This window comes from Lepeophtheirus salmonis, chromosome 1 (assembly GCF_016086655.4).
Source record: "Lepeophtheirus salmonis chromosome 1, UVic_Lsal_1.4, whole genome shotgun sequence".
NCBI classification, from domain to species: Eukaryota; Metazoa; Arthropoda; class Copepoda; order Siphonostomatoida; family Caligidae; genus Lepeophtheirus; species Lepeophtheirus salmonis.
The window spans coordinates 9,552,741-9,576,907 of record NC_052131.2 but is presented as its reverse complement, the minus strand read 5'-3'; the positions used below and the strand labels follow the sequence as shown (position 1 = coordinate 9,576,907).

Here is a 24,167-nt window from a genome sequence, read left to right as displayed (position 1 = left end):
TTCCAAAGCAAATTGAGCTTTCATACCATAGGTGTGATCAGTTTTAAACCCATAGGTTATGGTTGGAACATCATCGGGCTTTATGTCCTTTGGTGATGTCATGTTCAACATGATTTTCACATATATAATGGTCAGCAGGTTTCCAATTAGGAATATATTTAAGATTTGATATCTATTTATTTCTTCATGCGACTTCTTTTGGATTTTTTGGAATGGCAAATATAAAAAGCGAACGTTTCCATGAAGCTTTAGGAATTTTAAGTCAGTTCTATTTTGGCATCCTCGGACGCTACAATGACCCATTATTTGGGAGTAATTTGGTTCAAATTTGCTTTATAATATGTAAATATAATATATTTAAGACTAGAATAAATTACATACGTATTATTACTTATTCAAACTTATTAATACTAAGTAGTAATAACAAGAAATAAATGAGTGACGTCATAGAAAGCGATATCTTACGAAATATTATGGCAACAATAGACCATACTATTTTCTCAGGCTAACAGTGCTAGATGCGCTACTTGGTTAAATGCTTTACTGCTGATGAATGATACACAAACCTATCCCTAGAATGGATATTATTTTTTCTTCTTCTGTAGTCTGAGATATTTTAGATCCGTTGTAAATTACATTGAATTCACTCGAATCTGTTTAAAAATAATGAAATTTTAATGAAACAGTATTGACACCAGGTTAATAAGAATTATTGCATCAACTCTTTCAAAAAGTTATACACAAATTTGGCATTGTAATCCTAGTAGGATTTGCCAACAAGGTAAGTAAAATACAAAAAATGTTTCATTTAGTGTTTTTCCCACCTCATTTCTAGTCCTAACTAAACGATTATTTTCCGTTGTATGATGCCATAGTCTATAATAAATAACTCGATTCTTTAATCTTTTTATCATAAATTAATGTCATTCTCGAAAAATGAAAGAAGTTATGAATGAGCTCCATCTATGAACAAATAACTAATCTATATATATAGATATTTCAAAAGTCTTTCTTTTTTTCAAAAAATGATCTTTTTTGAATCAGTCAGAAAAGAACACGTTTTTTTCTATTAACAATGAGAAAATAATATTGGAAACGCATCCCATTTGGGAGAGAGATGCAAGCATTATTTCCTATTTAGCATAGTATGGCATATAAACACAATAAATGAGCAAAATATAAATTGAAAAATGGGCAAGATGTAAGTGTTTAAAGAAATAAGAATTTTTCGAAAAACATATTGATAGAGGTCACTTTTGTTTAAATATTTTCCTTATTTTTGTAATTTGATAAATGCACCTTTAAATTCTTGGACTCTTGCCAAAACATATTGTCCATTGGAAAAAACAATGTACAATGTTTGTAAAAGATTGAAAAAATAGTATCTCTATGTATTTAATAGAGTTTGTGAGCGTGTCCTTTATAGGTATCCACGCCGTTGGGCGTAGAAGCCTGAAATTTTTCAAAGGTGGCTCTTCTGAGAATGTATTTATATAAACTTGCAAGTGTTAAAATGCTGAGCAAAAATTAATAACGATAATATTCTAGCGTAATAAAGGAAGAAAGTATAGAAACAATAAGCTGTGGGAAGGACTGTCCTGATGTCTATAGCTGTTAATTTTGGTGTGCTTAAGGGATAGTATTTTATAAAAACAGCCATCAATTTAATTGGTTGAATTATTCCCTCTGCATTTTAACACAATATCTACTAGTAGACTAAACACAACAGCTGCATCAAAATTTATCCAGATCAAAGTCTAGAGGCCAAGTAAAAATCCTTGCCGCCTCTAAATTTTCTTTCTCCATTGCTAGTGTTTAAATACGAAGCAAGAAACAACAAGCTATATTCTAACAATTTAACACTGAACATTTACAAAAATAATATTTAACCCATAACCAAATAATGTTAGCTGTAAAAACGGAGTATAAATATGCTAACACATAGCCGACAACGCGTTGTTCTTTACTTGCATATAGTTTGCAATATGCCAAGTAATTGTTTTCTGTTAGGATTACATAAATTCAACACAAAGCCTTCCTCATTGAATCTAACAACATTTCCTTTTCCAAAAAAAACTTATAATTAAAGACCCAAAATCAGTTGGTATTTGGTTCATTATTCCCAAAAATTGTGTGACTACATATTCTTCAATAATTAATCAATAGACTTATTCACTACTTAATTATGAGCTAATTCGAGTTTTACCAATTACTATTGTCCAGAGCACTAATATGGGATAAAAAGGGTACAAAATTGACAATTTACAAGCAAACACATTGAAATAGGATACAAAAAAACCAAAGTGCTCTATAATTTATATCAAAGACTTAAATGAATAAAGTTTCTTTAAACTTTAGTTTACTCTCAGAAGGCATACATAATGTTAGCTTTCATGTAATACCTAATGTTAGATTGCATGTAAATATGCAAAGCTTAGTTTTTATTTCCTGCATCTCTTTTTACTAGTGTTGGATCGGCCTTAGGACTGCATTTCTAATCATTCTCTCCCTTCCAACGATTATTCGGTCCAACGATCATAGCTATCTTTATATTTTCTTTACTCTTAGCTAGGATTGAAGAAAATACAAACGAAGTAAATAAAGAATGATACCAACTGACTTTATTTTGTCTTTTTGAAAGAGTTTATGATAAAACTTCAACAGCTGAGATGATGTACTTCAAAAAAAATTGAGGGCAAATGTTAATTCACCAACAATGAAAAAAAAAGAAGGTATTTTTATATTTATCACTCCCGATCCAGTTCTATAAAGATAAATATAATCAAATGTAAGATACAGTGAGAAACATAAAATTATTTGAAGGGCCCTCTAGCATATCTCGTAACTAGTACAATTAGTATGTTTTGCTAAACTACATTCTATTTTTTTTTTTTTTACGAAGTCAACTTCATCTTCACATCATCACTCTATGTTTTTATCTGTATGGTAAAAAAATAATATAATATCAGTTTGTAGCCTGCTTAATCTATGTAGAGGAGCAGGGGTAGGTAACCTTTGAGACAGGGATTGCCAACTTCAACATTTATAATCAATGAGTGTCCCACTACCAACAATAACGGTAAAAAAACACCCAAACTAAATATAAATATGTTCTAATTTGCCCATGCCAGTAAATATGCCTCTGCGTGCCAGCAGTGGCACGTGTGCCATAGATTGCCGACCCCTGATGTAGAGTAATGTTATCATATATATATTCTCTGTGTCTCGATCCTTCACCAATACTTCCATATAAACTCAAAAACTCAATTTTTGTTGAATGAGAAAAGGAGAGCAGAAGAACAATAGTATTTTTAATACAACTTTATTCGAGTTCTCCACAAAGACTAGAAAAAGTAGAAAAATAAACGATACTTGCTGGTTTAATTAAAATTAGCTCAAAAAAAGAAGAATCAGCATATGGGTAAATCATATAATGAAGCCTGGCTGCATGGAGTCTTTTATAGTCAATCTCAGCACAGTTTTAATCCTCCTAAGACCCAAAAAGCCATATTGTTGCAGGTTGATGTCACAGTTCGAGTAGGTAGATATGAGGTAGAAGAATAAAACTAAAGTAGTAGGGTCACAAGTTATTTGCTTGCTAATAAATAACTCTTCGACAGCTGTCTCTTTAGAACGAAATGTTACAACTATTATTGTACACGTCTATGAAGAAAAAGGGGGGGGGGGAAACAATATATCATGGAGGGGGAGCACTAAGATATCCAAGGAACACGATCTACGGCAGTACTTACTTTTTTTATTTCAAGGGTGCGGATTTAAAATAATCTGTATACTCGTATATATAAAATAGAGTTTTTGTCTGTGGTTCCTTCATGAGTGCCCACACCATTGAACCTAGGAGGATGAAACTTTGCATGGGTGTCTCTTTTGGCTTCTGGTTAGTCCAAGATGGGGGTAGCAATTTTTTGGGGGAAGGGAGATTATTAAAAAAAAACACAAAACCCGTTTTTTAGAGCTCAAGGAGACTAGATAGGGGGATAAGTTATACATTAAAAAGTGACCGGCGTCTCAAAAAACAACTATAAGTATCAACTATGTTTTCTCAAGTAACTAGAAATACAAGGTATGCCAATTACGCATATTTTGGACAGATGTGTGTCTTTCGCCCATAGATAACTATAGATTGCTTAAGGGCGCTGTCCTCGCAGCATTTCATTTCAGCTATTGTCGGGGGCAGAAAATCAATCAAATTTATTATTATAAGGGGAAAAAACATGAAGTGATCATTCAATGCTTTTTACTTTTATAGTAATACAATAACTTTATTTATGACGTACATATGAGGTATGACTTAATATAATTTTGAATGAAGAGGTCGTGGAGGCAATTATCATTATTTTACTATTATGATCTATTAAATATTAAAACAAAGTATTCCATCTATCATTTGACGAATTTTATAAAGCTAGCATTAACCATCTATGCGATATTTAATCCTTTATTTCTATTAACATAATAATAGCCTCTTTTTTCATTCCAACAAATCCTAAACTTTTGTCTAGCTTTGGATAAAAATATTTTTGTTTATTTTAAATTATAGTTTTATGTATGTGCTACAACTTCTATTAATTAATTTTTTTGTTTTTTTTTATTTTCTACGTTTTTTTAATACAAAAATAAATAAAATTAAGTACATATATATTAATCAATTCTCGAATAACCGTATTCATTATCGAAACGGTACTTCTAGCACTTGTTTGAAACGTAAATTATTCAACTAAAATATTTCATCTATCATATGACAAAATTACATAAGCATGGCATTAACCATCTATGCGATATTTAAAAATTTTAGTTGTTACTGATAACTAATAAGCAATAAGTATTAATAGCTAACCAGATTCAATTCATAACATAACTATGCCCCCGGACAACAGCTGACTCATAATCCACTACTGCAGCCCCATCAACTTAAACTTTGTCACTCTATACTCTATGCTTCCACCAAGAGTTTTCCTTTCTTGATAGAGCATGAGGTAATAGTCGATATACTATTAAATTCACTGATTGAATTCACGCATAATTATGAAGTGCTTTTCAGTTTTAAAACTAAATATATTTTAAAAATAAAATATTATAAATGGAAATTATCTATAATTCAAAAACATAAAAAAATACATTAATTACTTCAAGTCTTGCAATAAAAATAAACTAGAATAGGGGGAAAAATTGATATTTAATTAATTTTTAAGACAAAATCTTTCCTATTTTCCTAGCTAATTTATTTTTTATATAGCTCATATTTAATTTATTAGTATATTTTAGTCGAATAAATGTTCAAGTACGTATTTATATTTTGATAACTTCACGAGGTTCATCATGGTATTTCCAATAAATAATTTTTATCCGTCTATCCATTACAAATGGTTTAGTATCTACATTGTTGCTGGGGAATGGATTAAATTCGTCTTTCTTACTTTTTTGAAAAGCATATAAATTATGTAGATGGTTGAATCAATCCCTCTCTTGATATAGCTTGTTGCCATGGACTAGGCAGAACATTAAGATTTGAGGTTTGTATTCCTAATGATGGGAATTTAGGGAGGAGATTTTTGGCTATTTACCCCACAACATATATAAATCCCTCTTCCTGACAGTTGATTTTATTGGGAATACTTGCAAAATCTCTTACATTGTAGTTTCTATTTCCATCTTCACTATCAGATTGTGTGTTTTTGTGTTCTTCTTATTCTTGAAAAAAAAAATAATAATAATAAAATTGTAAAAATCAAAATCTTCAATATCATCGAACGTTTCTTCTGTTATAGATTCATCATTTTCTCTTGAATCTTTTTCATCCAATATACTCCCTGTGACTTGTTGAATCATGGAATGAGAGTGATCGTCATTTTGAAAATTAACTGGAGCGTTTTTAACAATAATCTTTTCAAAGCAACTGGTTACAATAATACGAAATTGATTTGGTTCTACAACATTAAGATGAGTTAGTTCGTCCAATGTATATAATTCTAGAAAAAAAAGTTTTCATTGCAATCCTGATTTATGCAAGATGTCAATACATAAGGAAGCTTAATTTCATTTTTTAAATCTTCATATAACAACATTATCGACTTTCTTTAAATAATTATGCCTTTTCGGGAAGACTTTAACATAGATGATTTGGATAGGATAATTTCGTTATTGTGATTCCTTTTAATTTGTTTCATTTTTCCAACCACATTTATCTTTGCTCCTCCGAATTAACCCAATAACTACATCCAAAACTTTTATTTATTATAGGTTGCAAACTGTTCATAACATCCAACCATTTATCTACAAGTTCAATAAAATCAGCAAATTTATGTTTAAATTGATCCTGCTTATCGAATGGCACTAGCTATAGTATGACCAAATAATTCAGCGGCTGGCCTAACCCCTTTTCTGGCATTTCAAACTACATTTAAATAATCCGAACTCAATTTAGGACATATTCGAAGCTCCTCATTATTCTTATCTAATAGTTTTCTAATTGTCTCGATTAAAATGAGAGTTTTATCCTCTAATTGAAGGCCCTGATCAATGAAATCAGTAAGTGAGGGACATCTAAAAACGGAAATATACGTTTACCTTTGTTGAAAGGATTGGAAAAGTATCAATAAATAATCCTAATTCTGTCCAAAAGCAGATATTTTTAGATCCAATTGCAGAAACCATTCCAATAATACGAATTATATTATTTTCTAATTCTAAAATAACATTGAAAAGTAGCTCCTTTGTTACCGGGCAATCATAGTCGCAGAAAATGGGTTGCTTCCCAGGATTTATCAATCCACGAATGAATATAATCTGAATTCGAGAATAAAATAATAGTATGATTATTTATCTGCGAAAAATAAAATATTGTATTGAAATAGTATCAAAATAAATTTTCGTGATATCTGGAAAATCGTCGGATTTTTCCAATTAATGGACGATTGAATTTATAACTAATTATGGTAAAAATAATTTATTTCTTAAATGGTCGTAATATTAACAAATATATTATAGTACTTGACTCTACTTCTTATTCATTAATTCTTACTGAACGTCATTCAAGCAAATGTTTAAAAAAACAAAAACTGGTGCATCCTTTTCTATTGTAATTTAATGTCAAGTCATGGATTTCCTTAGTAATTCATCGTTAAGTATACACGATAGAAAAATGCAAAAATAACCGATAACTAAGCTCAACTTGTGTTCCATTATGAAGAGTTTCACATACATTCTGCCACGATCTGAAATATTTTTTTTAATTCAACATATTAAAATACAACTTTATTAACTAGCAAGATTTATGAATTTAATGTAATAGTTATTTATTACTAATTACTATTAAAACTCTTCACATCGACTCTGACGTCACAAAAGCAAACGTTCTATTTAGGTTGACAAGTGGTCTGTACGGTACGACAATTTAAAAAGGAGGGCCCGCAGAAATTTTATTACATACCTCGTAATAGTAGTTACCTTGGGGTTTCTAAATTTATTCAAAATCAAAAAAGTTATGGGCAAAAAAAGAAATCGGTGAAAAGTGCAATTTTGTTTTTTTAGGTCCAAAAAAATGAACTTTTAATTAAATATTGAGTTCGTAAATGAAATAAAGTTTGTAGAAATTTGTTAGGAGATTTGTTTACCTATAAATTTGACATATAAAAATTGTTGTTTAACTAGAATATCTGTCATTTATGTCGGAATATTTTTTCATTTTTTGTCTCTTTTTTTCATCAAACGTCAATTTTTAAGAAAGAACTCCACAAAACGATGCATTTTGTACATATAATTTTAGATTCTAACATTAATTAGTATGGTATTTTTAAATTTCCGTAATCAATTAACTTAATTTTTGCAATATTTGCAAAAATGAACCAGTTATCGCTGTTTATTATTTAGAAAATACTATTCCCCATAACTTTTTGTAGGTACGAATAAAATATTAATAGGTTTTTGTTTCCCTTTACAATGTCAATAAATGTTATTTATTACTTTTTTGCAAAATTAGGACAAAAAGTTTTTGCTAATTTTCTTCACAAATTTCGTTTTGACAATCTTTTGACAAAAATAAAAAATAGACTTATCATCTAGACAACTTTTTCATGCATATTTGTTGGTATGTTATTTGAAGTTTATAGCACAATGTTTTTTTTTAATTCATTAGAATAAATTTCATATAATATACAACCGCTCCATTTTAATGATCGCCCGAACTGAAGGGGTCGAAGCATTGAGAAGAAATGGAGCGACGCTGTTCAATGGACAACGCGCTTGGGATAAATTATTCTATTGAACACAATGTGCGTAGATTCGTGTCCTGGTCATTCGTATAGAAGAAGATATACATTATTTATTGTATATGGACTTCAAAGAAGCTTCCGAGGTCAGATGGAGTAAATGTAATACTATATATAATGTTTTAGATGAAGATCGTAAAGAAGCTCAACCCTCGGAGTATTCCTCTTTAGTAACCATGGATATACTCACAAAGAAATAGAAGAGCTCATATTGTTTTGTATCGTGATCTTTCAAGTCTCAAGTGAATGAATATAACATAGACTTTAATCTATTCATGAATTAATTCTCGACCTTACCTTAGTGTGCTACTGATGGATGATGAATTAATGGGATGTTCGATATAGTCCCAACTGCATAATAATTGTTTCCTCTTTGTAAGGATTTGTGTGAGGATTATGCACTTAATATTATTAAAAAAGAATACATTTATAATTTTACAGACCTATTCAATTAGAGAATACAAAAAATTGTAGTCATTATGTGAATTTCTAAATACTAACCCATTTTAAAACATACTTAAATATTCACTGTTAATTTGATTATAGCTGTTTCATTTTTTGGCATTTTTTTTAACGATTCTTTTCTTTTCTTTGAAAAATGCACTTTGCTGTTAATTTCCTATGTATGATTTTTCGCAAACAAGTTAAACATTTTATAGGATATAATATCCAAGAAATTCTGTAAATAGTGACCGTTTTCACATTTCGATTCTACTATCCAAGTTAAATTAACTTGTTCTTTGATAATTCTATCCATTGTAGCAGACAAAAAGTGTCTCGGGGTACTGAAACCAAATAATTTTTCCATGATCACTCTTGATCAGAAAATTAATATGCACTACCTTCCACATTTTCCAATCTCATGTCTTTGTAAAAAACCACTAAAACGACTTTCTTTTTATAGAATTCCGTTCATTTATAAAAAAAGATATGACTTTTGTGATGATTTTTGGGCAATTAAACATTCTAAACCAAAAAAATTATTTATATTTCCTCTTAAAGAAAAATTTTAAATTTTTCCGAAGTTTTTAATATTTTAGCGTTTTTGAGCCACAACTTATACCAACAAAACTTTGACAATATACAAGAATCTCTTTTAGATACATTAAATGAATATTTGAATAAATATACGCCGAATATTCATTTATAATTTTTAAGAGAGCAAATAGGGCTTAGTTCGAAGCAAAAAATACAAGGGGATACTCTACTCAAGTGTCGGGCATTACTACATTGTGGCAAACAACAAGTCCAGTTTTATATGAGGAAATAGTTTCTTCTGGATTAATGATTTTGCCAACTACTAAAAATTTGAAAAGAATCTCTAGTTCTTTTCAATTTGGTTCAAATATCGACAATTCAACTTATGATTAGCAATAGAATATCGAAATTAAAACCCAATGATAAAATAATATAAATTCTTATCCACGAAGTGTATTCCTCTCAGCGTGCTGAGTATTCAAATGAGAAATTGTATGGTTGTGCAAATAATGGAACTCCAACAAAAACAATATGATGTTAATTTTAAATTAACCAATCAACGTGCATAACACTGATTCGGAGAAGAAAAAAAAACCCCAGAAACATTGAGAACTGACGTCCAAATAGAAGGTATATTTTTGTGTTTGAGAGGTAACACCGTGTGTACCTGAAAGACTAAGAGTACTCTGAAGATTTGTTGTGGTATTGTAAGTTTAAGTCCTTGTTGGACTCGGAGAAGAATTGAGGATCGACATTGGAGTAATTCCTGTCTATATCATTGCTAGATACAGAGTGACCTTTTTGTTTACTTATTTCCTCTCATAGCTTCTCGCAGCTACTTTAGCGAAACGTCATGACAGCTTAGCTGATCTCCTCTCAAACATTCATTTTCAATTTTAAATGTTCAAACAGGTTTTTGACAATAACGGAATGTATTAATAAAGGGAGTTCACTACTCAGGAGTTAAATTACAACAGCTTCATTTTCAGACAATCTGACGAATAAATTTTCTTTTTACTTCCTGCCTCATTTTGTTTGTTTGTTAGTCACCAGGATTAAGGCAAAAGCTATATATCGACTTTGATCAAACTTGTTAGGAATATTATACCTGTTCACAGTGAGAGGCCAATAAATTTTGAGAGGTAAAAGTAACACAAAAACGTAAAAAATGTATAATCTACCATAACTTTGGGACATAACTCAATTTCTTTTGATTAAGATATTGCTTTTTCTTCAATGTAAAATAAATCATGGGAAATTCTTCATATTATAAAACTGACAATAATTCCTTTTTTGAAATAGAATTCTACACAAAACAGTAAGCTTAATCATAATTAACTTTAGTATCAAAATGTAGGTAAAAGTATTCAGATAAAAATAAGCTTTCTTGTTTTTGTTTGTTTTTTTCTAAAGGGAATGTTTTTTTTGTTTTTTTAGTTATGCACGAAAAAGCATGATATACCCATTTAAGCCTACCTATACAGTCAAATTTGTGTACCTCACTTTTTTCTTAAATTGAAATTTTCTTAATTACTTTTCAATTACAAATTAATCCTGCCTTGGTGAAATTGATAGCTAAGACATGTAGTGCTATCGTGGAAATATGAAACATTTGAAAAGGTCACCCAATTTCTTAGGACAAACCTCCAAACGCAAAAATACACCTAATAGACTCCACCCCGACATACATAATGCATATAATAGTAATGCTAGAAACCTGTAAGTGAAAGTTCATGCGCGCCCACTACAAATGGGCAGAAGAACTGAGAAATTACAGCAATTACATATTTTTATGGGAAAAAAAGTATTTATAAGTTTTAAATGGTCAAACATATACCTATTTCAAAAATCAGGTTTATGAAATTCATAAATCAGAGTTCTTATAAGATTATTTAATTCCAATATCAAGCCTATGACAGGGCTGTTTTTAAGTATAGATATACATTCGACTATTTAAATCTAATAAACGAGTTTTTTTTCATAAAAATATCCAATTGGTTGAAAAATGGACTTATCAACTTATGTTATGTCACTGTGTAATTTTTCAGTTCTTCTGCCCCCTTCATAGCGGGCGCGATTAAGCCTTCGCTTACAGGTTTCTAGTATTATTTGTATAGTGTATATTTCCTTCTCCAGAAGTGACCGTAAATCGAACCTACACATATTCAGTTCATAGAAATAATTTCTCCCGAGCCCGTTGTACACTGAACTACGTCCCTCAGTAGATCCCCATTTTACCTTTGCTCACTGTAAAACCGGTGCTGACTAGATTCTGACTTTAACGTAAAAAAACAAACAAAACTAGAATGGGCACTCGCTAGAGCCCAAAATCTCCGTAAAAAATCAAATTGAGTGATGTATCTCAATTTATTACAAAGTTATGGTCGATTAAGCATTTTTTACGTTTTGAATTACCATGACCTCTCAAAATTTAATGGGCTCTTACCGTCACCATGTATAATCTTCGTACCAAATTTCATCAAAATCTTACTAACTTTTTCCGGAATCCTGTTGACTAACAAACAAACCGGGGGGGATCATAACCTCCTTTCAAGTTCGTTGGTGAAGGTAATTATAACAAAACTAACAAAAACAAGGATACGAGATTTCTTTTCGAAAAAAAAAATTCGAAATTAAATTATAATAAGAAACCGCAACTTAGAGTCTCTTTGCATTTACTCATATAAGTACTCATTTTTTAAAGAAGAGGGGGGAAAAGCTGATCATGCAAATTACAGATATATCTTATAAGAAATTGAAGCATAGGTTGTATTTTGATTTTAAGATATGTCTGATAAGACCTATGAGTGGATAAAAGATTTACATTTTTAGACACCTGAAGTGTCTCTCATAAACTAAATATACTGCATATAAGAAATAAATAATATAAAACAATGTAATGAAATAGGGGGGAATTTCATATTTGAATAAAAGCAGGCCACAAACTTCATTTTTATATACGGAGCCAGTCCAAAAGGAACCATTATAATAACTGATATATGATTCCATGTCCTTGTCGCAAAAAAATATAGATAAACACCCAAAACCTCAAATGACCAAGAATTTACGAATACTATCAAATCTCAATGTAGGTAGCATTTCTATATTAAATTTAATGGATCCATCAAGTGTAAGTGTCTCCATCTGATGTTACAAACTTAATTATCATATGGTGCCTTAAAAATTAACTTTACCTGGATGTCACACATCAAGACTATTTGTAGGCAAAAATCTTAATCATTGAGTGGGTGTTATAGTTATGTACCTGTTCTTGTTTATTCAAGTATCTATTTGGATGAAATTGTCAACTTTCAAATTATTTATGAACCTTTGGGAAAGATTAAGAAAAAAAAAAGTCTTACAAATAGCTTAATATTTAATTAATATCATAATTAACACTTCTAATTTGCATCACTCATTTTCTTTATTGCCAACAAGATTATTTCAAGGACACAAGGCGTGTTAAACTCAAAAACAATCTTGAACAAATATCAAGAAAAGGGAAAATTATTTCTTTAATTTTACATCATATATACATACATCCCAATGTTTTAAGGACATATTTTGGTCAATCATTGACTTTGCATTGAAAATTCTTGGGTGTCTTGAGATATTTAAGAATATTAGCTATAGTTTAAACCTTCATTTGATTTATGAAAAATATTTTGGCCCCGATATGAATCCTTTTAAATAAATTCAATCAATTTATAATTTTTGCATTTTGACAAAGAATTTTTGCTTACTTTCAGGGCTATTTGTGGCACCTCCAAAGGATTAATCAGAATAATTTGGTGATGGATATTAATGATAATTTGTCAAAAAAAAAAACACAAATGTAATTCAGAATTAATAGAAAAATATCATTCTACCTTGTTTCTATGTTTACGAACCACATGAATACTAATGTTAATTCATAGACTAAATCAATTATATCTTAAAGTTATATGCAATTATACTTTAAGATGGAATAAGTTTTTGCTCTAAATTTTTTTATATTCCTTCGATCACAAAGTAATTTTGGTACAGGACAATTTGAGAGGAAAAAAGGCTTTAAATTAATTTTATGAGTAGGACATCAAATTAACTTGAGTGTAAATGATGTCATACCTAATATTTAAAACAGCCTGTTTTATGTACCAATTTGTTTTTTTTTAAATCTTAGAGCAACTGAATATTAAATAAGCGCAAATTGGTCATGTCTATTATTCTATTCATTGACAGATTTTCTTCAAATATATGATTTTGTAACACTATCAGTGGATGATAATAATTATTTCTGTTTAAAAAATGTTACCCATACAATAAAATTCACAACCGCCTCAGGGTTAGATTAACAACAAAGTAATAGGTAATATAAATTTTCACCTACTTGCCTTTAAGCAATTATATAAATGCATGCAGTACTTACCCAAGCATAGAGGACTTATAGGCAGGACAAGCGAGAGAAATACTAAGCTCTAAAAGGAAAAAATAAATCAGATCTTAACTATTAATCTTTAGCTAAATTCACGCTTAGTGCTCTGTAGTGTCATATAAAATGAATGCTAATCATCTAGCCTAAAAACTGAGAGACGGAACTCATTTTCATTCAAACTTGGAAGAAACCTATTTTCTACCAAAGGTGAGGAAAAGTCTTTATACTGCAAGGCCAAGTCGAGTTTCAAATCTTTGATTACAAATCCTATTCCTTGAATATGTTTATGAAGTCCGGTTCGAATCTTCAGATTTCTTTTTAAGTCCATAATTATAATATAGGGTCCAGAATAAATTAGCTTTCGAGCTCAAGTCAAGTCGCATGTACCCGCCTCTGCTAAAAACCTATTCCAAATTGCGCATGTTCGTTATGGATTCTTAATTTAGTATGTGTCAATTGTGTCTTTTTTGGATTCAAATTTTAACTAATTGTAAAGCAAGCTAGCCAAAATACAAATTTGTCGGACCACAAGAAAATTGTACAAAAGAATTGTTAAAAATAACTCAATATAAATTAAAATGTATTTGCATATTTTTTAAAATAAAAAGATTAATTTGAGGAAGATGAAATATTATCATTATAAGACATGATTTCCCTTCGTTTAGCTATAAATCAAACTCCGACGTAAGACTAGAACTTTGAAGTCACAAAGAGTTTTTTTTTCTATGATAATTATCAAAATAACATTCTGGTAGAAGGAAGTAAAGACATTGCATTCTTAATTGGCGGCTGCTACTTCTTTCATACGGTTAAGTGCAGATCCTGCTTTAAACCAATCGATTTGTTGTTCATTGAAAGAATGATTCAAGGAGATATTCTCAGAGGAGCCATCTGAATGTTTGATAGTAGCAACAACAGGCTAAAAAGGAAATAAACTTATGAATATGAAGACTTCAATATTTCAAATTTATATCTTACTCTTCCAGGAGCGAAATTTACGAGGTCATTGAGTGTAATCAAATCGTCAGGGCGAATTTTATCATAGTCAGCCTTATCAGAGAATATAAGAGGCAACATTCCTTGTTTTTTTAAATTAGTTTCATGAATGCGGGCAAATGATTTAACAATAATGGCACGTCCACCAAGAAAGCGGGGCTCCAATGCAGCATGTTCTCTGGATGAACCCTCACCATAATTCTCATCGCCAACTACAACCCACTTAATACCAGATTTCTTGTATTCCGCGGCAACATCAGGAACACCCTTGTAATTACCAGTTACATAATTTTTAACTGAGTTAACTTCGTCGTTCTCAGAGTTTACAGCACCAATTAACATGTTGTTGGAAATATTTTCTAAATGTCCACGAAATTTTAACCATGGACCAGCAGCAGAAATATGATCCGTTGTGCACTTTCCTTTGACCTTAATTAAAACTCTCATTTCTTTATGATCTTTGCCATCCCATTTATCAAAGGGAGTCAAAAGCTGAAGACGATTAGAATCGGAATCGACAGTAACAGAAACTGAGCTTCCATCCGCTGGAGGGTGTTGATAGGTATCTTCACCAGCATCGAATCCTTGAGATGGAAGTTCATCTCCGAATGGAGCATTTAACTTAAGCTCACTACCATCAGGGGCTTTAATTGCATCAGATCTAGGGTCAAAATCTAGAGATCCTGCCAGAGAGAGCGCGACAGTCATTTCAGGAGATGTCACAAATCCATGAGTAGCAGGGTTAGCATCGTTTCTTCCCGTAAAGTTGCGATTATATGACGTCACAATTGTGTTTTTCTCGCCTTTTGTAATATTTTGTCTATCCCATTGACCGATGCAAGGTCCACAAGCATTAGCCAAAACTACACCCCCAAATTCTCTCATAGTATCGGCCTAGAAAATAATAGAACCACGTTAAACTTCAAACCATAAAGTATTCATTTAGTAATTGATTACCAGTCCATCGCGTTCAATTGTTGCACGAATTTGTTCCGATCCAGGAGTAATATAAAAATTAGATTTTGATTTCATTCCTTTTGCAAGAGCCTGCTTAATAATAGCAGTTACTCTGGCCATATCTTCATATGAGGAGTTAGTACAAGATCCAATGAGACCGTCTTTTACTTCTAAGGGCCAACCATTCTTTTTGGCCTTTTCTCCAAGTTCACCAATAGGAGTAGCCAAGTCAGGTGTAAATGGTCCATTAACATGTGGTTCAAGAGTATTAAGATCAATTTCAACAACTTGGTCATATTTGCAACCTCCATCAGGACTCAAAAGAACTTCTCTATATTTGTCAGCTAAATTAGCAATATCAGACCTGTAGTAAATACAAATAATCTTAAGTTTGCACATTAAATATAAACTGAATCAACTTTACCTATTAGTTGAATCAAGATAAGCCTTCATTCTGTGGTTATAAGGGAAAACAGATGTGGTTGCTCCAATTTCAGCACCCATATTGCAAATAGTTCCCATCCCAGTACATGATATAGAATCAACACCTTCACCAAAATACTCAACAATAGCTCCAGTACCTCCTTTAACAGTGAGGATTCCCGCAACTTTAAGGATAACGTCTTTAGGAGAAGTCCATCCACTCAATTTACCAGTAAGTTTGACTCCAATGACCTTAGGACATTTAAGCTCCCATGGAATGTCAGCCATGACATCAACTGCATCAGCTCCACCAACACCAATACAGAGTCCACCAAGACCTCCACCATTAGGTGTATGAGAGTCTGTGCCGACCATAAGCAGTCCTGGAAATGCATAGTTTTCAAGAATAATTTGATGAATAATTCCAGAACCAGGTTTCCAAAATCCAACACCGTATTTAGCTCCAGAAGTGGATAAAAAGTTATATACTTCGGCATTCAAATCCTTGGCACGAGCCAAATCCTTTTTTCCTTCAATTTGAGCTTGAATAAGATGGTCACAATGAATTGTAGATGGCACAGCAACTTTAGGGAGACCAGAGGAAATGAATTGAAGCATAGCCATTTGAGCAGTGGCATCTTGCATAGCAACACGATCAGGTCGAAGGCGAAGGTAGCTCTCACCTCTCACAATATCCTGATTCTTAGGATCATCCAAATGAGAGTATAATACCTTCTCACTGAGTGTTAATGGTCTATTTAAGCGATCCTTAACAATTTCCAACTTCTGTACTAGCTTTTCATATGGCATAGGACTGCTTTGATCGAATTTGCTCATAGCTGTTGAAGCTACTCTTGTGGTATGCAAGAAACATTTTGAACCTTGAGTCGAAAGCCGAAGTGTCTATAAGAAATAAGCAAATTATACTCATGTGATCTACGAGTCATAGCATGAATTTAAACATTTGGTCTAAAGAAGATTAGGTTTATTGATCATATGCGCAATATCAACAAAATGGGTTTATTACACACAATAGACCAGACATTATTTGTGTATCCTCTCGAAGTAAGCTCATTAAATTTAAAGTCCCAATTCAATGTGCACAAAGCAATCGAGACCAATCAACCTGCAGCGACGAAATGTGAACTATTTTTTCATGATAATTTTGTTATCTACAGATATTTAAATTTATGAAGATAAAAACAGTTATAAACCATATAATTTTTGTTACCATTATTGATATCTACAAATCTGTTCAATGGAAAAAGTAATTCTATTGTAATAATTAGCGCTAAAGGAAAAACTTTTCACAGTAACATTCTAACTGATGGTCATATAATTTTAATTAAGTATAATACAAATGTACTTATTTGTATAATTTGTTATAGAGGTAATCGGTTCCGGAGATATCCCAGTCTGTTGAATACTTTTAATTCTACGAACTAATTTATCCTTTTGCAAGTAGTGGGTCTTATTATTAAAGAGTCTTCAAATCAACAACTGTACTATAGCAAAACCCAGACTGCTTGGATCTGGACTATTGAACTACTTATATCTTAAATAGTTTAAGATTAAAAAGAAGCGTATTAAAATTAAAGCAACCACATAAATAAAAGTGGGACAATCCTCTCATTGTCAATCTTATTCAATTTTTTACTTCAAAGTAAATATATCATATGTTTATCACGTCATGTGACGATGATTCTTGGCAATAAAATAAGCATCTTATGTTCATAGAAGAAAAAAAATATCAGAGATTATTTTTTAAAACTAACCCATAATTTTCTGAAAATATCGAAGACATTGATAACAATGTTAAACTCAATATGTGGCTCGTCAATACAAAAACAAGCTAGAATGATTTTTCTCAAATTCGAGTGGGAATTAATTTGTACCACCAACAGCACTTGAGGTAGTCAAAATTGATCGTCACAATAAAAGAACGGGAAATTAACACATCACATATTTTATTTGAATATCCATATCGGGGCCTCATAAGTCTCAAAAATTAAATAAAGGTTCTAAACTATAGCTAAATTTCTTGGTTACAAAATCTATAATTGACTCAAATAAGTCTATATGCATACATGAAGTAAAAAAATTAATTGGGATTATTTCCATTCCTTGATTTAAGCTCAAGATTGTTTTTATATTGACGCAATACATACGTTTAAATTTAGCAAAAATTAATTTCAATGAAAAAAATATTGAAATTAGGTCAAAAATCAAAAATCTCTGAAGTTGAGTACATAGAATACAATCTAGCCAATGAGATACTGACAAATATAATAACGAAAGGACATTAACAATGATCACAACCATTATTAAGTCAAATATAAAATGGACGTTTCCCATAATTCAATTCTTATTTCTTTGAATTTGGCATATTTATATTTTGTTTGGTCTCGTTACAGCGAAACATGGAGCTTAATTAGCAATTACATTGAAGTGAGTAGAAGAATAACAATTACTTGCATAGAAATACCTGATTTAATCGGAGAATTCCAGTTAAAGTCGCCATTTTTGTCTCAAATATCCTTCCAAGAGACTGAGAGAAAACAGTCTCTTACTTTCTTCCTCGGATAGAATGAAAAGCCGATGAGTAAAAAAAACGAAAGAAAGAAGGAAAAGAAACAGAAAATCAAATATGTCCACGTTCAGAATATAAAAAAGAGAGGTTGCGATACTCTTATGTGCTAAACATATTTGTTTTCTGTGATGTTATTTTGTTTCCTGTATATTTATTACGTATGGTATGAATTAGAATACATTAATCAAACATAGTGGAATATATCCGGGCCAATTTTAAGAACTAAACTGTACGCAATGCTGTTTGAAATATTTATAGGTATCTTATCTATGACAATCATATAAAAGTTATCTATTTATTTAATTTCTAGTAATTTTCCCCCTCTCAAACTCATTTGATAGATTTTGACTTATAATGTTAAGCTATATACTTAATAAACAAAAGAAAAAAAACATTCCATTAAAAAATTATCAAATAAGCTAAGCACCAACAATTTTAAATATAAAAAAACACCATAGATCATTAATTAATTAACATGTACTAAATAATATCAACTTCTAATCATAGCATAATAATTCATATCTACTATAATTTATTTGCATTGAATGATCCATAGGCCAAGAAGCTAAATAATTCCGATAAATCTTCAATCTCGCTTGTGTTCTTCAACATGTTTTTTATATCTTGATATTGAGGCACATAGTCTTGGCAGCTTTTAAGTCCGATACCTTTGGATAAATCTATGTCATGATATACGTAGACCTTGTCCGAAAATGTGACAAAGGCAAATGCTGGCACATATCGACCATTAAGAGTCAAATGTCCTGTTTTAAAAGCAGCAATACTTTCGCCTAAATGAAATTCTAAAATGCGGAAATCCTGAGAAATAATATATGTCTGAAAATGAAACGATTAAGTTATAAAAATAGCTTCATCACAAATTTAGAATACTCACATGTCCATCCCAGGATGATACAATCAGTTCTTCTAGACCATTCGGTGATAATGATAGTCGATTCAAGCAAAATAGCTGATGATTTAACTTGATCTTCTTTACAATTTTACCATTATCCATAACGATAATGGATCCATCTAAAGTGGCCATGGCGTAGTATGATCCAAAATTTCCTATGATCTCTGATGATACATTGAGATTTCTAATTGAGTGCTTAGGTTCATTATCTTCTGAAAGGATCTTTTTTAAATCACCCTCAGTGGACTCACGTTCTTCTTTTGCACAATGTATTCTCATGCAGGATCCTCCTGGCTGAGTAACTAAAATCGTGGGTACACTATCGTGTATATTATGAAGCGCAACAGATCCTATTTGACCAGCAAAGTCCCATTTGTTAAGAGAATGAAGACGGCCTCTCAATTTATATCCATTATACTTAGTATTGAACTCCCATCTATAAGTTCTTATAACTCTATCTGTCAATACTACTAATAATTCGATTTTTCCGTCACCATCAACATCGTCCAAAATAATGTCTTTTACATTTGCTGGAACCCGTTGCTTATAAATGTACTTAATAACATCTTCTTCCTCTTTAAGGCGATATGACTCTGTTGAAGGTTGTTTAATTTCACCAAAAGTAGATACAGAGATACCATCAGTATCCGACTTATTTGAATCTAATTCCGAGTCATCGTCCTCTACATAATCTCCATTGGTGTCTTCCAAACTTTCGATATCACAATTATCATCACTTTCTACTTCGAAAAAACTAAAGACATAACACCACCCATCCACGGATATAACCAAAAGAACATTCAACCCATTGTTAAGAAGGCAGCCTATACGTACGGCAGTAATATGTCCAAGATTTTGACATTTTTTCCAATGCCTTGAAGTTGATCCACCCTTGAATATTGCAACTTCCCCACTCGAATTCCCCAACACCAATTCATTTGCCCCATCATTGTCAATATCCCCGAAACAAATTGCGTTTTGAGAGACATTTCCAGGAAAGTCAAGGGCAATATTTTCAACAAAGGTAGCAGTGTTCATTTTGATATGATATTAGATTTGAAAAGTATACAAGTTCCAATACTATCCTTTGTAATATCAATTCCTTTAAAAGGAGGAATTTCAATATTAAGGGTTCTAAATTTATTAGGAGGCCAAAGGACACGAGTAGCCTTTCCAAAGATGAGTCCTACCGGAATTTGTCCGTATTTGGTAGAGTCTATCGAATTTAAAGAATTGTCGCCTTCCACCCAACAATAACCTCGTTCTATTTTGATGGGATCTTGGCCTAATAACCATAAAATTATTGTATATAATGAATATATTTCTATAAAACAATAAGTTACCTTCAATTAGAACAGTATCTCCCTGAAGTGCAATGATTCTCTTGATGACAATATCTTTTGGATTCCTTGGAGAAACGAATATCACTATCTCTCCTCTTTTAAATTCTTTGTCTTTAGCACGCCAGCAATTTACGAAGACCCACTCGTTATGTTTCTTAAACCACGCATCCTCTTCGGTACACTTTTTATTGAGACTTGGGCACATGGAAATCCCTTGAACACGAGCAGGATATCCGAATAGAGAAGTAGTTGTTTGGAGAACAGTAAATGTGATAAAAGAGCTTGAACACGTTTTCAAAAGGATCCCAATGTATTTGTACTGTTGAATAACTTTTCTATAAGAGTCTAAAATGAGTCGAAATGTATTCATTGTTAAGACATTGCATCCTTAATTGGTATTTCCCTGTATTTCAGATTTCCTGTAACAAGAGTACGTCTACTGTTCTGGAATAGTTCGATATTATTCGATCAATTCAACAATCAGAGGCCTTTCATCCTTTTAGGAGGCCACAAAAGTGCCACAGCAACTCCTCGTATATGATCCTTAGTAACAGGGCCAAAAAAAGACGAGTCTCTATATCCAGAGCCTGCGTCACTCTCCACAGAAATGCTATCTTGTTGAATGGACTTGATTCTTTTGATGAGGAGAGAGGAGTCTCCTCTCTTCTTAGGTTCTTTTAGGACCACAACGTCTTTAAGCCCAAGGTCTCTTGTATTTCGATGAACAAGAACAATGTCAGAGTCTTGAAGAGTCGGGAGCATGGAAGGCCCTGATACTCTGTGTATTGACCAAAAACGATTAATAACCTCCTTGTACAAAATAACACCACCAAAGATTGAGCCGAGAAAAAGAGTCCAACCTGATCTCATTCTCTCTTCAGAACTAACTCATGGGAAGGGAAATCTTAATATACCTCGCATACTACTTTATAGTTTATAGCGTTTACAATCTGTTTAGATGCAATACAAAGACAATCTGAATCTCCCTAGCTATGAAGTTGTAGGATGATTGATAAAATTAACAATAATGGTTAATATAAAATGTACAGCTATGTCTAAGTTTATGTTATTGATGTACTTTTATCATGTATGATACTTTCATCCCAAGATACAGAACAACTCTATCTTTAGCTACCTAATAATAAATCACTTTACATTGCTTTATTGATGGTTTTTAATTCTTATGTTCATAACAAATTTTAAATGATACCTTTTTAATAGCGTAATTTTATTTGAATAATTAGCTATTAATTATTTAAAAAATTAGTAAATAATAATTTATTTCTATAAAATTTCCAAATAATGTAAAGCTCGAAACCGAATGGGAAAGAACGCTCTATCCCTATACTCAGCTTACTTAAGAAAACACATGATGAGGCTCATAATTAAGACCAACAACCAATCAATCTGCTCCCTTTGCCTCTCTTTCTCCGTTCTTCCACCAATAAAAATCGGAAAATGTGATTCTTCAGCTTTTTATTAATTAAACATATTTTTTATATAATTTTTGATAATAGTCTAAGAAAGGTGAAACGAGAAAACATGTCCGCCGCCGTGAGATCCTCGACTCTAATGAACCGCATTTTCTTTGGATCCAGATGCTTGGGTGCTTCATGCAGCCGAGGATTCGGAATCTGGAACAACTCCTCTGTGGGTCCATCCTTGGCTCTGGGTCTCTTAAATCAGAAAAGGACCTTTATTCATTTTGTTGAACCCGTAGCTCCTAAAAATTTGATTCAACCTTTCCAGGTATGTTGATTCCTTCTAGTATTAGTTTAGTATTCAATCCCTTTAGGTTCATCTCCATACTCCATTTTAAGCTACAATGTTTTTACGTAGGGGAGTCAGTATCACTACTCATAGCCCTAATCAGTTCTCTTTATATTTTTTAACTAAACTTTTATTTAATTCGAATCAGGATTTGATTAATTATTTCATTCTTTCAATTGATTTAGGTAAGGCTTAACTCCTCAAAACCAAGTTTTAAAGAGTTGGAAGAGCGGGTCGTTCATGTCTGCAAAGCTTTCGATAAAATATCTGCTGAGAAGGTGCGTAACGACTCACACCTATTAACTCTTTTGTTTTATTTTATAGTTTCAAGCTCAAATATTGAGAAAATACAGTGCTACAGTCGAAATGTCCATTAAAAAGATTGAGGAAAGAATTCTCCTTGTTCTTAACTTATACGACAAAGTTGACAATAGCAAGGTGGGTTTTTAATCATGGGTATACAACGTCTTTCTAAACACTTTTCACGAATCAATTAGACACATATGAAAACAATATTTCGTCTATAACGCTTTTTTGGATCGTGGAAATTGTTTGCTAAATAATTAATAAACATCCCATTTCCACATTTTATTGTCTATTAGTAAAATTGTCTGCATAATATTCTGATTACTCAAATATTGAAGTTTCAAATATTTAAAAAAAAAACCTTTAAAAATTCATGTTTGAGCTTGTAAAACAATTTCAACATTTATTATATATGTATATAAGACTTGATATACTTTTATTAACTTACTCATATTTATTTACAGCTTACTCTAGACTCCCACTTCATCAATGATCTTGGACTTGACTCCCTTGATCATGTCGAAGTTATCATGGCGGTAGAAGACGAATTTGGATTCGAGATTCCTGATGATCACGCAGATAAATTACTAACTCCCAGGAAATTGGTTCGATATATTGCAGATCACGAAGATATTTACGAATAAATTAATACTTTTTTATTAACAAGATCTCTTAATTAATGATTGGACTTTATGTATTATATAAATCACTCTGTTAAGTCAACTATTTTATTCAATCTGTTAAATATATATTGAGATGGCGTGTATGCAAGTCTGAATAAAATGTATGGAAAGAAAAAGATTGGTTTTCTTTCCAAGTCGGAGAGTGTCTTGAAAGAGATAAGTGATTTCTTGTTGCCCTTAGATGGGTTAGACAATAAATACGCTTATTGCCATTCTTCATTACATCGCATAAGAAAATATTTTATTCCGTTTATATACTTAGTTTTATTTTATTATATGAATTATAGGATCCATTCTCAAATTACTCGTTTATTATCATTTCAACTTTTAGTTTGTCATTGTTGTATTTTGTAAAAATACTAAAAAGAAACTAAATTTGTCGGCGTAGTTAGATTTTCAGACCTGTGAGGGGGACAAATATTAATGGTTTTCCTTATTTTTAAGATTGTTATAAAACCTTGGACCTTTAGAATCCCCATCTCCGCATTTTCCCAAGCCTTTAATAT

At 31.5% G+C, this 24,167-nt stretch overlaps 4 protein-coding genes across 5 annotated transcripts; 1 reads left to right on the top strand and 3 right to left on the bottom strand.

Annotated features, from left to right (window-relative positions):
* Positions 1-14,243: 14,243 nt before the first annotated feature.
* On the bottom strand, positions 14,244-18,876 carry LOC121116431 (probable aconitate hydratase, mitochondrial). Its single transcript, XM_040710686.2, has 5 exons — positions 18,542-18,876; positions 16,058-16,959; positions 15,634-15,997; positions 14,659-15,570; positions 14,244-14,599 (listed from the first exon to the last, which is right to left on the bottom strand). The coding sequence occupies exons 1-5, from the start codon at positions 18,575-18,577 to the stop codon at positions 14,459-14,461; spliced, it is 2,355 nt and encodes a 784-aa protein (XP_040566620.1). The 5' UTR covers positions 18,578-18,876; the 3' UTR covers positions 14,244-14,458.
* A 7-nt stretch (positions 18,877-18,883) lies between these two features.
* LOC121116440 (KICSTOR complex protein ITFG2-like) lies at positions 18,884-22,020 on the bottom strand. The gene is made up of 3 exons (XM_040710698.2): positions 20,903-22,020; positions 19,542-20,844; positions 18,884-19,483 (listed from the first exon to the last, which is right to left on the bottom strand). Exons 2-3 carry the CDS (start codon positions 20,595-20,597, stop codon positions 19,172-19,174), a joined length of 1,368 nt encoding a protein of 455 aa, XP_040566632.1. The 5' UTR covers positions 20,598-20,844; positions 20,903-22,020; the 3' UTR covers positions 18,884-19,171.
* LOC121132100 (mitochondrial inner membrane protease subunit 2) lies at positions 21,383-21,772 on the bottom strand. The gene has a single exon (XM_040727548.1). The coding sequence runs from the start codon at positions 21,770-21,772 to the stop codon at positions 21,383-21,385; it is 390 nt and encodes a 129-aa protein (XP_040583482.1).
* Positions 22,021-22,419: 399 nt separating the features above from the next.
* Positions 22,420-23,962, top strand: ND-ACP (NADH dehydrogenase (ubiquinone) acyl carrier protein). Of its 2 annotated transcripts, none has more exons than XM_040710718.1 (3): positions 22,420-22,651; positions 22,997-23,110; positions 23,443-23,962. In XM_040710718.1, exons 1-3 carry the CDS (start codon positions 22,445-22,447, stop codon positions 23,620-23,622), a joined length of 501 nt encoding a protein of 166 aa, XP_040566652.1. In that variant the 5' UTR covers positions 22,420-22,444; the 3' UTR covers positions 23,623-23,962. The 2 variants fall into 2 exon arrangements, with proteins under 2 accessions (XP_040566652.1, XP_040566657.1); XM_040710723.2 differs by lacking the exon at positions 22,997-23,110 and adding an exon at positions 22,858-22,950.
* Positions 23,963-24,167: the final 205 nt, after the last annotated feature.